This window comes from Narcine bancroftii, chromosome 5 (assembly GCF_036971445.1).
Source record: "Narcine bancroftii isolate sNarBan1 chromosome 5, sNarBan1.hap1, whole genome shotgun sequence".
In the NCBI taxonomy this organism is placed as follows: Eukaryota; Metazoa; Chordata; class Chondrichthyes; order Torpediniformes; family Narcinidae; genus Narcine; species Narcine bancroftii.
The window spans coordinates 180,545,561-180,562,933 of NC_091473.1; the positions used below are offsets into that span (position 1 = coordinate 180,545,561).

Sequence of the window (17,373 nt, forward strand, 5' to 3'; positions counted from 1 at the left end):
CCCCCATCACGGCCCATGTTGGGGTGTGGGCAGGTCCGGTTGTTTAACTATTCCACCCACCCCCTGCCTACTCTCATCCCACGTGGGTGCATCACGCTAACCTGTCCCCCTTACCAACCCCGGCTCACCACCTTGTTCCCTCCCAGCAGGTGGATGACAAGTGCAGCTACTTCCAGGTGGATGACAAGTGCAGCTACTTCCAGTGCATCGATCTGCTGAAGGAGAGGCCCACCTACCTGATCATCTTCCTGCACCATGTCATCCTGCAGTTCGATGCCTCGTCCGTGGTGAGGAGCGTCCCAAGGGGAGGGAGGTTGGGGAGGCAGGGAGATGAGTGAGGGGAGGGAGGGGATGGGGGGTGGGTTTAATTGTCCTGAGGGACAAGGTATTGATGGGTCCAAGGGGTGGGGGTATTTTGTGGATCAAAAGGTATTTGTGTCCGAACGAATCGAGGGTCCTGGGTGTACTTGACTTTTGAAAGGGGTATTTGATCGGGGGGTATTTGACTCGGAGGGATAATTCATGTGGGGTGTTTGATTGTGAGGAGCAAAGGGGGTAACAAGATCCTAGGGGAAGAGGAGGGGGAGTGGTGTCCGTGAGTATCTGAGAGCGCCGGGGAGTCAGGTATGGGGGGGGGGCCGTGGGAGGCAGTTGGAGACCCTCGGGTGCCAGTAATCGCCCTTGGGTACAGAGGATGTCTCCAGAGGGGTGGGGCTGAGTGACTGTAGTGGTAATTCTCTCCACCCCTCCCCCCCCCCCCCCCACCAGCTCTGTTACCTGCATGGTGAGATGTTCAAGGGGGCTGAACCTGAAGGATGCCCGACGTATGTTCATGGATTATTTCCACACCTTCCTGGATCGAGCTGCAGTGAGTTAACTCCCTACCCCACCCCCGTGATGGAATCTCCCCCGCGATGAAATCCCCCCCTCCCCCTTGAGGAAATCCTCGCATTTCCCTGCTCCCAACGCCTCCTCACCTCCCCATTACCCTGTCCACGAGAGTATTGAGGAGGAAACCAAGAAGCTGCAGGAGGACAGGGGAACGAGGTGAATGGGCAAAGAAAAGCGGCAATTAGACCCATCAAACGGTTACTGCTCTGAAACAGGCCTTTCGGCCCTTCTATCTGTGCCAAACTATTATCCTGCCCGGTTCCCACTGACCTGCACCCAGTCCAAAGCCCTCCCATCAATATTAAAATTGAGCCTACATTCACTACCTCAGCTCGTTCCACACCCCCCACCGCTCTCTATGTGAAGTTGTTCCCCATAAACGTCTCCCCTTTCACCTTTAATCCATGTCCACTGGTTTGTATCTCACCCACCCTCAGAGAGAAAAGCCGACCTACTCTCTCTCTCCCCCCTCAACATTTTAAATATCAAATCTCCCCTCATTCTTCTACGCTCCAGGGAATAAAGTTCAAACCTGTTTAACCTTTCCCTGTAACTTGGTTCCTGAAGTCTGGGCAACCTCCCAGACTTCTCTGCACTTTTTCTATCTTATTGAGATCTTTCCTGTGGTTCGGTGACCAAAACTGCACACAATTCTCCAAATTTGGCCTCATTTCCATAACATCCCAACTCCTGCACTCAATACTTTGATTTATGGAGGCCAATATGCCAAAAGTTCTCGTTACAACCATGTCTGGCTGTGACGCCACTTTTAGGGAATTCTGTGTCTGTGTTCCCAGATCCACCGTGTATGACCTGCCTTGGTTTGTCCAAAATGCAACCCCTCACACTTGTCTGCATTAAATTCCATTGGCCATTTTTCAGCCCCTTTTTCCAGCTGGTCCAGACCCCTCTGCAAGTTTTGAAAACCTTTTTCACTGTCCACGACGCCTCCAATTGTAGTGTCATTGGCAAACTTGCTGATCCAATTCACCACTTTATCATCCAAATCATTGATATAGACGACAAACAACAATGGTCCCAGCACCAATCCCTGAGGCACCACTCGTCACAGGCCTCCTGAATGAGAAGCCTCGTCCACCACTACTCTCTGTCTTCTCCCGTCCAGCCATTGTCAAATCCAGTTCACTACATCATCGTGAATATCGAGTGTCTGAACCTTCCTGACTAATATCCAATGTGGGACCTTGTTAAATGAAATACAGTGTTGGAAAGTGTACGGGCACACAGTTTGGTGGAAGGAATAAAAGATCAGACTTATTTGGATGGGGAGAAAATTCAAAATTTGGAGATGCAAAGAGACTTGGATTCCTCGTGCAGGACACTCTAAAAGTGAACCTCCAGATGAGTCGGTGGTGAAGAAGGCGAATGTGATGTTGAGACTCTATAGGGCCCTGGTGAGGCCTCGCGTAGAGACTGGGTACAGCTTTGGACTCCTTATTTAAGAAAGGATGTGCTGGTATTGGAGAGGGTTCAGAGAACATTCACAAGAGTGATTCCTGGAATGAAGGGATTAGCATCTGAGGAATGTTTGTTGGATCTTGGACTGGATTCCTTGGAATTTAGGAGAATGGGGGGTCAGGGGGGAATCTAATTGAAACATTGTGAATGTTGAAAAGTGTGGAGAGGTTAGATGGAGAAAGGTTGTTCCCCACGATGGAGGGTCCAGGATAAGGGGGCACAACTTCAGGACTAAAGGGCGTCCGCTTAGAACAGAGAAGCGGTGGAATTTCTTCAGCCGGAGGGTGGTGAATCTGAGGAATTTGGTGCCACAGGCAGTTGTGAAGGCTGGGTCATCAGGTGTATTTAAGGCAGAGATTGACAGGCTCTTGATCAGCCAGGGCATCAAAGGTGGTGGGAAGTCGGCCAGGCAGTGGGGAAATGGATCAGCTCACAATTGAAGGGTGGGGCAGACTTGATGGGCGGAATAGCCTATTTCCTTTTCTATGCCTAATGGTCTGAAGATGTAGAACAAGTTCCAAACTGATGTTGTTGTTCTACTTTCCTCTCAGGTACTCAGAGTGGCAGTCCCTCACGACATATCGTTTGAGTTGGGTAAGTCAATGGGTGGCCGAGACTCAAAGGTCAGCACCTGGAATATTGTGTTCAGTTCTGGTCACCTCACGACAGGGAGGGATGTGGATGCTGTAGTGAGAGGGCAGAGGAGTCTCACAAGGACACTGCCTGGGTGGAGAGCACGCCTCGTGAGGAGAGGTTGAGTGAACGTGGTCTTTTCTCCTTGGGGCTGCAGAGGATGAGAGGTGACTGATAAGAGGTGGACAAGATGATGAGAGGCATTGATCGTGTGGACGGTCAGAGGGTTTTCCCCTGGGGCTGAAATGGCTGACACGAGGGGGGCATAGTATTAAAGTACAGGGGGATGTTCTTCACACAGAGAGGTTGGGTCATGGAATGTGCTGCCGGTAATGGTGGTGGAGGGAGGGGCAATAGGGTCTTTAGGAGACCAATAGACAGTTACATGGAGCTGTGGAAAATGGATGGTTATTCAGCAGGGAAATTCTACACAGTTAGAGCATGTTATGGGTCGGCACAGCACTGTGGGCCGAAGGGCTGGACTGTGCTGGAGATTTCTCCATTCTATGGGTCATAGTTAAAGTTTATTTTCACGTAAAGCAATGCACAAATGAGCAGGGGATAATCAGCAGGTCACATCACGCCCACAGGGAGTAACGGGGAACTGACGTTATCGGGCCTGGGGCCTTCATTAGGGTTTGAGTGAAAACGGTCAAGTGTCTGGATATAACAGGGAGGGGTGAGAAGCGGGGAAGGGACAGGGGTAGGGAGAAGGAGGAGAGGAGGGAGGAAGGGTTTGAGGAGGAGGAGGGAGGGGAAGGCGGGACAGAAGGAGAGGAGGATGGGACAGAAGGAGGGGAGGGCGGGACGGAGGGAGGTGAGGGTGGGACAGAAGGGGATGGAGGAGGGATGATAAGATGAGGGCTCCCTGCTGAACCACCTGTACCTCGGGTGCAGACCGCTCGCGGCCAGACCTGCTGATGGAGGAGAGCCTGCGGAACATTGTCAGTGGGATGCAGAGGGCCATGTCCCAGGAGATCTCCAGCCAGCTGGAGGATTTCAGGTACAGACCCCCAGCTTCACTATCACCACACTCACTCAAGGGTTTCAAACTCACACACCCCTCCCTCTTCATCCTTGGATTAACCTCTCTCCCAACCATTTCCACTTGAGGAGGGGGTGTGTAATGGGATGGGAGAGGGGGGTGTGTGATATGGCGGGGAGGGGATGTGTGATGGGACTGTACAGAGGGAGGGGGTGTGTGTGGTGGGATGGAGAGAGGGTGTGTGTGATGGGATGGAGGGAGGGTGTGTGTGATGGGGCATAGGGAGGGGATGTGTGATGGGGCGGGAGGTGTGTAACGGGATGGAGTAAGGGGTGTGTGACGTGACTGTATGGAGGGTGGGGATGTGTGACGGGATGGAGGGAGGGGGTGTGATGGGATAGAGTAAGGGGTGTGTGTGATGGGATGGAGGGAGGGGGTGTGATGGGATAGAGTGAGGGGTGTGTGTGATGGTATGGAGTGCAGGTGTGTTTGATGGGATAGAGGGAAGGGGAGTGTGACAGGATGGAAGTAGTGTGTGATGGGACTGTACGGAGGGTGAGAGGGGATATGGGGTGTGTGTGATGGGACTGTACAGATGGTGGGGGTGTGTGACAGGACGGGGAGAGGGTGTGTGGTGGGACTGTATGGAGGGTTGGGATGTGTGACTGGACGGGGGAGGGTGTGTGTGATGGGACTGTACGGAGGGAGGGTGGGTATGTCGGGAGGTAGGATGGGGGTGTGTGATGGTATTGAGTGAGGGTGTGTTTGATGGGATAGAGGGAAGGGGTGTGTGACAGGATGGAAGGAGGGAGTGTGTGATGGGACTGTATGGGGGTAGGGGTGTGTGACGGGACTGTACGGAGGTTGGGGGTGTGTGATGGGATGGTGGGAGGGGATGTGTGATGTGGGGTATATGTGATGGGACTGTTTGGAGGGTGGGGGTGTGTGATGGGACTGTACGGAGGGTGGGGTTGTGTGACAGGATGGAGGGAGTGCATGTGATGGTATAGAGTGAGGGGGTGTGAGATGGGATGGAGGGAGAGGTTGTGAGATGGGATGGAGGGAGAGGATGTGTGATGGGATGGAGTACGGCAGTGTATGATGGGATGGAGGGAGAGTGGGGGTGTGTGATGGATGGAGGGAGAGTGGGGGTGTGTGACGGGATGGAGTGAGGGGGTGTGTGACGGGACGGGGAGGGGGTGTGTGATGGGACTGTAGAGAGGGTGGGGATGTGTGACGGGATGGGGGAAGGGGTGTGTGATGGGATGGAGGGTAGGGGTGTGTGATGTGACTGTACGGAGGGTGGGGATGTGTGACGGGATGGAGGGTGGGGGTGTGTAATAGGATGGAGGGAGGGGAAGTGTGATGGATGGAGGGTGGGGGTATGTGATATGGCGGGGGTGTGCGATGGGGCAGTACGGAGGATGGAGATGTGTGATGGGATGGAGTGGGGGTGTGATTGGAATGTATAGAGGGTGGGATGTGTGATGAGATGGAGGGTGGGGGTGTGTTACAGGATGGAGAAAGGGTGGGGGTGTGTTACGGGATGGAGTGTGGGGCTATGTGACGGGACAGGGGAGGGGGTGTGTGATGGGACTGTACAGAGTGTGGGGGTGTGTGACAGGACGGGGGTGGGGGGTCTGTGACGAGATGGAGGGTAGGGGTGTGTGATGGGACTGTATGGAGGGTGGGGGTGTGTTATGTGGGGGTGTGTGTGATGGGACTGTACGGAGGGTGGGGGTGTGTGATGGGTAGGAGGGAGGGGGTGTGTGGTGGGATGGAGGGAGGGGATGCGTGTTGTGGCGGATGGTGTGTGATGGGACTGTACGGAGGGTGGGAGTGTGTGACAGGATGGGGAGGGGGTGTGTGATGGGACTGTACGGAGTGTTGGGATGTGTGTGATGTGACTGTACAGTGAGTGGGTGGGGGTGTGTGATGGGAAGGAGGGAGGGGCATGTGATGGGAGGGAGTGAGGAGGTGTTTGATGGAATGGAGGGAGGGGATGTGTGACAAGATGGAGGAAGGGGTTGGTATGTGATGTGGCGGTGGTGTGTGAGAGATGGGACTGTACGCAGGGTGGGGTTGTGTGACAGGATGGAGGGAGGGGGTATGTGATGGGATGAAGTGTGGGTGTATGTAATGGGATGGAGTCCAGCAGCGTATGATGGGATGGAGGGAGGGTGGGGGGGTGTGACGGGATGGAGTGAAGGGGTGTGTGACAGGACGGGGGAAGAAGGTGTGTGATGAGATGGAGGGTGGGGATGTGTGACAGGATGGAGGAAGGGGTTGGTGTATGATGTGGCGGTGGTGTGTGTGAGATAGGACTATATGAAGGGTGGGGGTGTGTGACGGGATGGAGGGAGGGGGTATGTTGGAGGGAGGGGGTATGTGATGGGATGGAATGAGGGTGTGTGTAATGGGATGGAGTCCGGCGGTGTGTGATGGGATGGAGGGAGGGTTGGGGTGTGTGACGGGGATGGAGTGAAGGGGTGTGTGATGGGACTGTACAGAGGGTTGGGGTGTGTGACGGGCTGGAGGGTGGGGATGTGTGATGAATGGCGGGAGTGGGTGTGTGATGTGGCGGGCGTTGTGTGATGGGACTGTATGGAGGGTGGGGGTGTGTGACATGATGGGAGTGGGGGTTTGTTATGGATGGAGGGAAGGGGTGTGTGATGTGGTGGAGTGGGTGTGTGATGGGACCGTACAGAGGGTGGGGTGTGTGATGGTATGGAGGGTGGTGGTGTGTGATTGATAGAGGGTGGGGGGTGTGTGATGGGATGGAGGAAGGGGTTGGTGTGTGATATGGCAGTGGTGTGTGTGAGATGGGACTGCATGGAGGGTGGGGATGAGTGACTGGATGAGTGAGGGGGGTGTGTGACAGGACAGAGGAGGGGGTGTGTGATGGGACTGTACGGAGGGTGGTGGTGTGTGACAGCAGGATGGAGGGAGGGTGGGGGTGTGTGACGGGATGGAGTGAGGGGGTGTGTGATGGGACTATACAGAGGGTTGGGGTGTGTGATAGGACTGTATGGAGGGCGGGGGGGGTGTGATGGGTCTGAACGGATGGTGGGTGTGTGTGACGGGATGGAGTGAGGGGATGTGTGATAGGACTGTATAGAGGGTGGGAGTGTGACGGGACAGGGAGGGAGGCGTGATTGGACTGTTCGGAGGGCGGGGGATGTGACGGGATGTAGGAAGGGGGTGTGTTATGGGATGGAGTGAGGGGGTGTTTGATGAGAGGGGTGTGTGACGGGATGGAGGGTGGGGTGTGATGAATGGCAGGAGTGGGTGTGTATGTGGTGGACGTTGTGTGATGGGACTGTGTGGAGGGTGGGGGTGTGTGACATGATGGAGGGAGGGGGTTTGTTATGGATAGGGGAAGGGTGTGTGATGGAACCGTACGGAGGGTGGGGTGTGTGATTGATGGAGGGGGGTGTGTGTTGTAGTGGGGGTGTGTGACCAATAGAGGGTGGGGGTGTGATGGGATGGAGGGAGAGGGTGTGTGATGAATGGAGGGACGGGATGTGTGATGTGGCGGGGTTTGTGTGTTGGGACTGTACAGAGTGTGGGTGTGTGGGGGGGGGGTGGGGGTGTGATGGATGGAGGGAGTGGGTGTGTGTTGTGGCAGGGCTGTGTGTGATGGGACTGTACGGAGTGTAGGGGTGTGTGACGGGATGGAGTGTGGGAGTGTGTGATGGATGGAGGGTGGGGGTGTGTGATGGGACTGTACGGAAGGTGGGGTGTGTGTGATGGATGGAGGGTGGGTGTATGTGACGTGGCAGGCAGTGTGTAATGGGACAGTACGGAGGGTGGGAGTTTGTGACGGGATAGAGGCAGGGGGTGTGTGATGGGACTTTCTGGAGGGTGGGGATGTATGACGGGATGGAGGGCTGGGGTGTGTGATGGGACTGTATGGAGGGTGGGGGTGTGTGATGTGGCGGGGTTGTGTATGATGGGACTGTACGGAGGGTGGGGGTATGTGACGGGATGAGGGGAGGGGAAATATGATGGATGGAGGGAGGGGGTGTGTGATGTGGCGGGGGAGTGTGTGATGGGATTGTACAGAGGATGGGGGTGTGTGACTGGATGGAGGGAGGGGTTGTGTGATGGGACTGTACGGAGGGTGGGGGGTGTGTGACGGGTCTGGGATGTCACTACATGTGTTCTGTGCTCCTAACAATTGCTATAAATTAGGAACAAGAGGATGATGGGAATGACGATTGGAGAGAAGGAACTGGCCGAATTGGATGCTGATCGGGAACTGGACCGTGAGGCGTTGGAGATGAAGGAGAAGTCCTTTGCCGAGGTGCTGTTGCCCAGGGTGGAAGAGGCAACGTGAGTGGAACCAGTCTCCCAAAAGTCAGGACTCCCTCGTGAGTGTGGGAGTGTTCTGGTCCTGAGAAGCTGTGGCCTGGGTTTGCTTGTTGTGTCAGACAAGATGCACCTGACTATTACCAGCCCCTTTGGATGTGTTCTGACTGTAGAGCTGGGCCACATCTGTCCGATTGTCTGCACAGAAACGAGCTCTTTGCCCCTTCGAGTCTGTGCCAAACTATTTTGCCCAGTCCCACTGACCTGGACCCAGTCCATATCCCTCCATACCCCTCCCATCCACAGATCTATCCAAATTCTTAAATGTTAAAATTGAGCCCACATTCTCCACTTCAGCTCATTTCACAGCCCCATCCCTCTGTGAAGAAGTTCCCCTAAACGTTTCCCCTTTCACCCTTAACCCATGTCCTCTGGTTACCCTGAGTGGAAAAAGCCGACATACATTTACTCTGTCTCTCCCCCTCAAAATTTTAAATACTTCGATCAAATCTCCCCTCGTTCTTATACACTCCAGAGAATAAAATCCAAACCTGTTTAACGTTTCCCTGTAACTTGGTTCCTGAAGTCCGGGCAACATCCTAGTAAATCCTCTCTGCCCTCTATTTTATTGATATTTTTCCTGTAGTTTAGTAACCAAAACTGCACTCAATTCTCCAAATCTGGCCTCACCAATGTCTTTTACAACGTTACCATAACATCCCAACTCCTGGACTCAATACTCTGAATTATGAAGGCCAATGTGCCAAAAGCTCTCTTTACAACCCTGTCCACCTGTGACGCCACTTTCAGAGAATTCTGTATCTGTGTTCCAGATCCCTCTGTTCTACCGCACTCCTCAGGGCCCAACCATTTACTGTGAAGAAACCTTTCTTGGTTTGTCCAAAATGCATCCCCTCACACGTCTGCACAAAACTCCACCTGCCATTTTTCAGCCCATTTTTCCAGCTGGTCCAGACCCCTCTGCAAGATTTGAAAACCTTCTTCATTGTCCTCAACGTCTCTGATCTTAGCGTCATCTGCAAACTTGCTGGATCAATTCTCCACATTACCATCCAGATCATTGATATAGAATGACAATGCAGATGCAGCAGGGGAAGCAGTGGGACATTCTGTCTCACCCTCCCTCTCCCCCTCTCCTCCCACCTCTCCCCCCTCCCCCTCATCTTCCCCCTCCCCCCTCCTCCCCTTCTCCCTCTCTTCACCACTCCTCCCCTCTCTCCCCACTATTTTTTCCCCCTCCCTCTTTTCCCCTCCCTCTCTCTACCCTCTTCCCCTCCTCTCCACCTTTTTCCTCCCTGCTCCCCCTCATCCCCATCTCCTCCTCTCTCCCCCCATCCTCACCTCTCCCCCCACTCTCTGCAACCTCCCTGAGGGGTCTCTTGTTGTGAGTGGTGGGATCCTGTGTTGGATTTAATTAACCCACCCCCCTCTCTCTCTCTCTCTCTCTCACACAGAGCCAACACTGACGACGAGAAAAGGTAGGACCACTCGACTCTCACCCCTCTCTTCGTCCAGCTGATCCACCACATCTTGTAGTCAGTTCATGTGTGGTTGCTTTCCATCTGCGTCTGTCTGTCTGTCTCTTGCCAGTCCCTGAGCGTGTGTCTCACAAACCCCACCCCCCTCGCTAGCTGTCCGTCCACCACACACTCCCGGTGACAGACACGGTAAAGCTCCCTCTGCACCGTCCCGTCACACACTCCCGGGGTCAGACACAATGTGAAACTCCCTCTGCACCATTCCATCACACACTCCCAGGGTCAGACACAGATGAAGCTCCCTCCACACTGTCCCATCACCCACTCCTGGGGAAAGACACAGGATGAAGCTCCTCCTTCGATATCCTGTTATAGGGGTTGAAGTTGTGTGGAAGTATCTTGATCACGCTGTTCTGTCTCTCCTTCCCAAACTAAAAGTAACATGATCTACAACGCTGTTGTAACCTACATGAAGTATCTTGGAGTGAAGACGAGAGAACCCCGAGTGCTGGAGAAAAAACGGCATTTCCTTATTCGGAGAAAGGTGAAGACTCGCTCATGGGACGAGGTAGTTTGTGGAAAAATATTCCCCCGTCCTGCTCTCTCCTCACAGCCTCCTGTTGGTCCCCCGACCCAGTATCAGTCCCCACACTGATCCCACTGCCTCATTCCACCCACGGCCCTGTATCAGTCCTCACACTGATCCCACTGCCCCGTTCTTCCCCCCACCTTATATCAGTCTCCACACTGATCCCACTGCCCCATGCTCTCCCCAAGGCCCTGTATCAGCCCCCACACTGATCCCACTGCCCCGCGCTCTCCCCACATCCCCCTGTATCAGTCTCCACACTGATCCCACTGCCCTGTACTCTCCTCAAGGCCCTGTATCAGCCCCCACACTGATCCCACTGCCCCGCGCTCTCCCCACATCCCCCTGTATCTGTCCCCACACAGATCCCACTGCCCCGTTCTCCCCATGGCTCTGTATCAGTCCCCACGCTGATCCCACGGCCCTGTATCAGCCCCCACATTGATCCCACTGCCCCGCTCTCCACAGCCCCCACAATGATCCCATGGCCCTGTTCTCCCCACAGCCCCCTGTATCAGCCCCCACGCTGATCCCACTACCCTGCTCTTCCCACAGTCCCCTGTATCAGTCCCCACAGTGTTCCCACTGCCCCGTTCTCTCCAAAGCCCCCTGTATCAGCCCTCACAATGATCCCACTGCCCCGCTCTCTCCACAGCCCCCTGTATCTGTCCCCACACTTTTCCCACTGCCCCGCTCTCTCCACAGCCCCCTGTATCTCCCCACACTGATCCCTCTGCCCCATTCTCCCCACGGCCCTGTATTAGTCCCCACACTGATCCCACTGCTGACCATTCAGCCCCTCTCACTGTACTCACCCCGAACCATTCCATTGCTCTCTCTTCTGACCATCTCCTGCCCCCCTCCCCGCCCCCCCCCCCCCACCGAATTTGAGGGACCAGATTCTTTGGTGGATATGATCCAATCCCACAGGGATACCCCTCCCTCTCCCTCAGGAGCCCACTCCTCTGGGGTAAGTGGGTCAAGGGGAAGTAAAGTAGAGGGGTTGGCAGTGGGAGGGGTTTGGAGTGGATGTCCATCACTTCATCTTTCTCACTCCACCACCACCCCCCCCCCCCCCCCCCGGGCTCGGCAGGCTCCGAATACCCGGAAGGAAATTGAGGTGGCTAAGGTGGACGAGAAAAAGAGGAAGGGCTTCAGCATCCTGGATCTGCGGAGACAGACACGTACAGATCCAGCCAGTGGTGAGTGGGGGTGGGAGGGGCAGGGGGTTAAAACAGGGAGAGGGTTAAACCATGGCAGGAAGGATGGGGGGTTAAACTGGGGGAGGGGAGGGGAGGGGGTTAAAACAGTGAAGGGGATTTGGGGGGTTAAAGCAGGGAGGTAAGGGGGTTTAAAACAGGGAAGGGGTGATGGGGGGTGGATTAAACCGGAGGGTGGTAAGCACTTCACTTCTGGGTTTTGCAGTACTGGGCATGGCCATCAGATGGTGGCACCACCACAGCCTTCTGATTGGCTGGTCACAGACAAACCATGAGGGCATGGGACTGACTACCGGCAGTTGGGGGGGAGTGGCTGTCGGATGAACCAGCCAAGGGGGTGCTGGATGGACTACCGGGAGGGGGGGGATATCAGATGGATCACTGCGGGGATGTAAGGCAGAACACTGGGGAGGGGGGGGTTGTCAGACGGACCACCAGGGTGTTGGGGGGGGGGGGGTGTCGGTGATCGAGGTGATCCACTTGTTCATGGTTTGCTCTGATGTCTGCCTCCCCCTTGAGTTTTGTCTGCAACCCCTTCCCCCTCCCTCTTCCTCTCTCCCCTTCCCCCTTGCCGTTTCCCTTCTCCCCCTCCCCTCCCCATCTCCCCTTCCATCCTCCTCTCCCCTTCCCCACACCCCCCCCCCCACCCCGCCAGAATCAGATCCCCACCTCACCTCGCTGTTTCTCCTCCTTGTATCTTGCAGGGTCTGATCTGCGGACAGACGCAGGTAGAACCCCCTTCCCCCGCCCTCCGTGCTGGGACCCCCCCCCAACCTCCACCCCCTCTTCGGGGAGGGGTGGAAATATGGAGGGAGGGGAGGGGCATGAGGGACAGGGAGCCAGGATCGCAGGTCACCTGCATGCACAAACCCCACACCCTTCCAGCATGTTCCAGGGCTGGCACCTCGCCAGGGTGGAGATGGGTGGGATCTCCCCATTCCTGGGGTCTCCTGGACTCCCTAAACAAATCTCCCCTCCCCCATGTATGTTGGGGTTGGAGGTCATTGGGGAGGGAGGTTCCAAGGTCTGCTTCGCGGGAGGGTGGGATACACTTCGAGGGAGAACCAAGCGGGGTCTAGCAGAGCCCGAGGGTGTGAATGGCTCCTCTCCCATCCTTCCTGGGGATGGTGGGGAGTCCCTTCCCACCCACCCCATCCCAGGCTGAGATCATTTGCAGGTCACTCTGCCCATCTGACTGCCAGTACTATCCCACCTGCACTGCCCTCGACCCCAGTGAGGGGTCATCCTTCCCAATCCCCGAGACATTTGGAATCTGCCGCTGCCCTCTACTGAATACCTTTCCTCCCTCCTAAGCCACCTTATTCCTTACTGAACACCACTTGCCCCCCCCCCCCAACTCCTGAAAGGGTCCCATAATGGACCACAGAACATTACAGCACTGAAACAGGCCCTTCAGCCCTTCTATGATCTATGATTCTGCCCAGTCCCACTGACCTGCACCCAGTCCACATCACTCAACACCCTCACATCCATGGACCTGGCCAAATTTCTCTTAAGTGTTAAAATTGAGCCCGCATTCACCACCTCAGCTCGTTCCACACCCCACCCCTCTCTGTGAAGAAGTTCCCCCTCATATTCCTCCTAAACCTTTCCCCTTTCACCCTTAACCCATGTCCTCTGGTTTGTATCTCACCGACCCTCAGTGGAAAAAGCAAACTTACATTTACTCTGTCTCTCCCCCTCATCATTTTAAATACCTCAATTAAATCTCCCCTCATTCTTTTATGCTCCAGGGAATAAAATCCGAACCTGTTTAACCTTTCTCTGTAACTCAGTTCCTGGTCTGGACAACATCCTAGTAAATCTTCTCTGCACTCTGTCAATCTTATTGATTTCTTTCCTATAGTTCGGTGACCAAAACTTCACACAATTCTCTAAATTTGGCCTCACCAGTGTCTTATACAACTTTACCATAACATCCCAACTCCTGGACTCAATACTCTGATTTATGAAGGCCAACATGCCAAAAGCTCTCTTTACAACCTTGTCCACCTGTGACGCCACTGTATCTGTTTTCCCAGATCCCTCTGTTCTACCGCACTTCTCAGTGCCCAACCATTTACCGTGAAGAAACTTTTCTTGGTTTGTCCAAAATGCAGCCCTTCACATTTGTCTGCATTTTATCAGCCCATTTTTCCAGCTGGTCCAGACCCCTCTGCAAGCTTTGAAAACCTTTGCTGACCACAACGCCTCCAATCTTAGTGTCATCGGCAAACTTGCTTATCCAATTCACCACTTTATCATTGATATAGATGACAAACAATGGTCCCAGCTCTGATCCCTGAGGCACCACTTGTCACAGGCCTCCATTCTGAGAAGCATCGTCCATCACTACTCCCTGGCTTCTCCCGTAAAGCCAACGTCTCATGCATTCCACTACCTCATCCTGAATACTGAACAATTGAACCACCTTGATTGACCTCCCATTGTCAGTGCACCATCTCTCCCTACCTCAGTTCCCATTTGACTTAGCCTCACCAAGGAGTTGGCCCACACCTATCTTCTCCCCCATCCACCCACCCACATGAGGGAGACGGGGAAGCTTGGAGCAGGGAGCAAGGGAATCAGCCCAATGGTCAACAGGAGATCGGAGGCCAGTCGGCCATCTTGGATACCAACGGATGGCTACCCTCGCCCCCTATCCCACCCCTTCTGCGGCTCCCCCAAATCTGACCAACCCTCCCACCCAACCCCCCAGAGGTTCCGGTCTTTGCATGACGGTTTGGAGACGAGTGGGCGATTTCCCCCTCAGGTGCTGTTGCTACTGTGATAACTCTCTCTAACTAACACCCAATCATTAAAGGGGAGGGCGGAGTTACCACATGATCTTTGACCTTTGATTCCCACCCCCATTGCATGCTGGATTGCGAACGCCAAATTTTGGGTGGTGGAAGGTGTTGGGTCTGGGTTTGCTGTACTGATCAATATTCTTTCCCTCCCCCATTCCTCTTTTGTCCTTAATCCCCCTCCCCTTGATCCCCCTCCCCCTCAATCCCCCTCCCCTTCAACCCCCCCTCCCCTTCGACCCCCCTCCCCTTCGACCCCCCTCCCCTTCGACCCCCCTCCCCTTCGACCCCCCTCCCCTTCGACCCCCCTCCCCTTCGACCCCCCTCCCCTTCGACCCCCCTCCCCTTCGACCCCCCTCCCCTTCGACCCCCCTCCCCTTCGACCCCCCTCCCCTTCGACCCCCCTCCCCTTCGACCCCCCTCCCCTTCGACCTCCCTCCCTTCGACCCCTCCCCGATCCCCCTCCCCCTCGATCCCCCTCACTCCCCCTCCCTTCGATCCCCCGATCCTCCCTAAATCCCCAATCCTCCTCGTTTCCCTGTCTCACTGTCCTCCTCTCTCTCTCTCTCTCTCTCTCTCTCTCTCTCTCTCTCCCTCTCTCTCTCTCTCTCTCTCTCTCTCTCTCTCTCTCTCCCCCGCCGTCTCTCTCCCTCCCTGCCTCAGTCAAGGCAGCTATCGACCGGAAGAACTCCAGCCACACATCCCGACTGCAGGCGGAGATACAGATGGGGAAAGGGAAGCCCAGTGTGGAGGTATCAGAGGTGGCCAGTGTCTCGGCCACCGGGAATTTGCCCTCGAGGGAGGACACCGAGGGAGAGATGGGTGCGTACACTTGTTCACAGATCAGACCCTTTAGCACATCCTGCCCACTTACAACACTCACCCCTCCCTGTGTCGAAGAACATAGGGAGCCAGGAGGAGGGTATTTGACCCGTTGAGCCTGCTATCCCGTTCAAGAAGACAACGGGTGATCTCATAGATTCACCACAAGGATCGATTGAACTCTTGGCCTTTAACCCATTCAATAAGGCAAGTCCCCACGGGCATGTTCTTCCAATTGCCAGCGAATGTGTCTTACGATGCAAGGTTAGCAGAGCTGGGGCAGAGGACAGGGGGCTTTTCTCTTTGGAGTGAAGAAGGATAAGAGGTGAGTCAGTTGGGGTCTACAGATTCTGAGAGGCATAGATAGGGTGTACAGCCTGGACAGCAGCAGCAAACACCAGAGGATGTCTGTACAAGGTAGGGGAGGGAGGTTTAGGGAAGAAACAGAGGGCAGTGGGGTACTGGAATGTGTTACTGAGAGTTGGGGTGGAGGCTGCTACAATAGAGGCATTTAAAATAGACAGGTGGATAGTAGAGAGGGGTGGGTGTGGGGGAGGGAAGGGGACATTGTTTACATGGGTTAGCCCAAAATCATGGGCTGAAGGGCCTAGACTGTGCTGGAATGTTCTGTGATCTATGTTCAGGCATCAACTGTGGCAGAAAAAGGTTATTCAACGTTTCAGTTCAGGGTCCCCCCCACCCCCACCCCCACCCCCCCCCCCCCCCCCCCACGCACCACCTTACTGATCACAGAGCACCTGTGGCGTAGGGATTACTGAAGGTGGACTGTGACTCACGAGTGAAGAGCAACTGCTTTTGAGAGACAATGAGTGGAAATCAGGGAGGGGGTGTGAGGAGAAGTTGGGGAGGGGCCAAGAGGTGATGGGGTGTTGGACTGAAATTGGGAGAAGGTGCAGAGGGAATTTGCCAGAGCATTGCTTCGATTGGAGAAACAATGATGGCAGAACAAAGGGCTTTTTGGAGCAAAGGGTGAGAGGTGACTTAATAGAGGTCTACAAGATTTTGAGGGGTTTAGACAGGGTGGACGGCCAGGGCCTGTTAACCTTGCCTCATGAGACACATTTTCCAATCCAGGCAACATCCTGGTGAATCTCCTCTGCCCCCTCTCCACTGCTTCCACATTCTTCCTGTAATGAGGTGACCAGAACTGACCACAATATTTCCAGGTGTGGTCTCACCATAGATTTGTGGAGCTCCAACATCACTTCTCGAACTCAACCCCCAGACGAATGAAGCCCAACGTCCCATCGGCCTTCTGAACTCCCCTATCAACCTGTGCAGAGTCCTTGAGGGTTGTATGGGTTTGGACCCCAACGTCCCTCTGTTCCACCACATTGTTAAGAATCCATGTTCAGGTTCCACCTTCCAAACTGCATCACCTCACACTGATCCAGATTAAACTCCACTGGAGGTGAAGGGGTCACTGAGGGAGGGGAGATTAACATCAGTGACCCAGATGGGAGGGATCGCTGAGGGAGGGGGGGATTACCATCAGTGTCCCCGGGGGGGGAATAGTCCCTGAGGGAGGGGGAAATAACGTAAGTGACGCAGGTGGAGGGGGGTGGTCCTGAGGGAGGCCGATATCATCAATGGGGCCACTCATTTCCCACCCCTCTCTCCCAATCACAGTGCACACCACCGGCACCCCACGATCTACAAGTGAGAACCAGTCCTTTCGAGACACCACGGAGACAGCTCAGCGATCCACGGGAGAGCTGTTGTCTGCAGGAGATGGCGGAACTGAGGATGGAGGGGACATCGAGAGGTGGGACTTGCCCCATACCCCATGTCGCAGCACTAACGCGCCTCGTATATCTCGTCAGTCCTGGTTTACAGGTGTTCTCTCTCTCTCCCCCCCCACCATCCCCATCTCTCTCCCTCTCCCCCCTCCCCCTCTCTCCCACCTCCTTCCTCTCTCTCTATCTCTCCCCATCTCTCACACTCTCTCTCCCTCTTCCCCCTCTCTCTTTCCCCCACCCTCTCCCTTTCTCTCTCACCCCCTCTCTCCCTCTCCCTCTCTCTCACCTCTGTTGCTTGTCGCCAGCTGTCCGTGTATTGTCCATCGGCTGCCTACCTGCATCTGCAGTGTGTCTCCGCAGACACCCACATGTATGCA

The 17,373-nt window shown here is 55.0% G+C and overlaps 1 protein-coding gene across 1 annotated transcript in view; it reads left to right on the top strand.

The window, feature by feature from the left end:
* Positions 1-17,373, top strand: part of LOC138764261 (rho guanine nucleotide exchange factor 1-like) — a 78,371-nt gene that overhangs the window by 32,197 nt on the left and 28,801 nt on the right. The window contains 12 exon segments of the mRNA XM_069939931.1: positions 177-287; positions 769-798; positions 800-868; positions 2,922-2,964; positions 3,901-4,006; positions 8,183-8,323; positions 9,775-9,798; positions 10,237-10,366; positions 11,481-11,589; positions 12,312-12,335; positions 15,078-15,236; positions 16,887-17,022. Coding sequence (XP_069796032.1) covers positions 177-287; positions 769-798; positions 800-868; positions 2,922-2,964; positions 3,901-4,006; positions 8,183-8,323; positions 9,775-9,798; positions 10,237-10,366; positions 11,481-11,589; positions 12,312-12,335; positions 15,078-15,236; positions 16,887-17,022 — 1,082 coding nt within the window.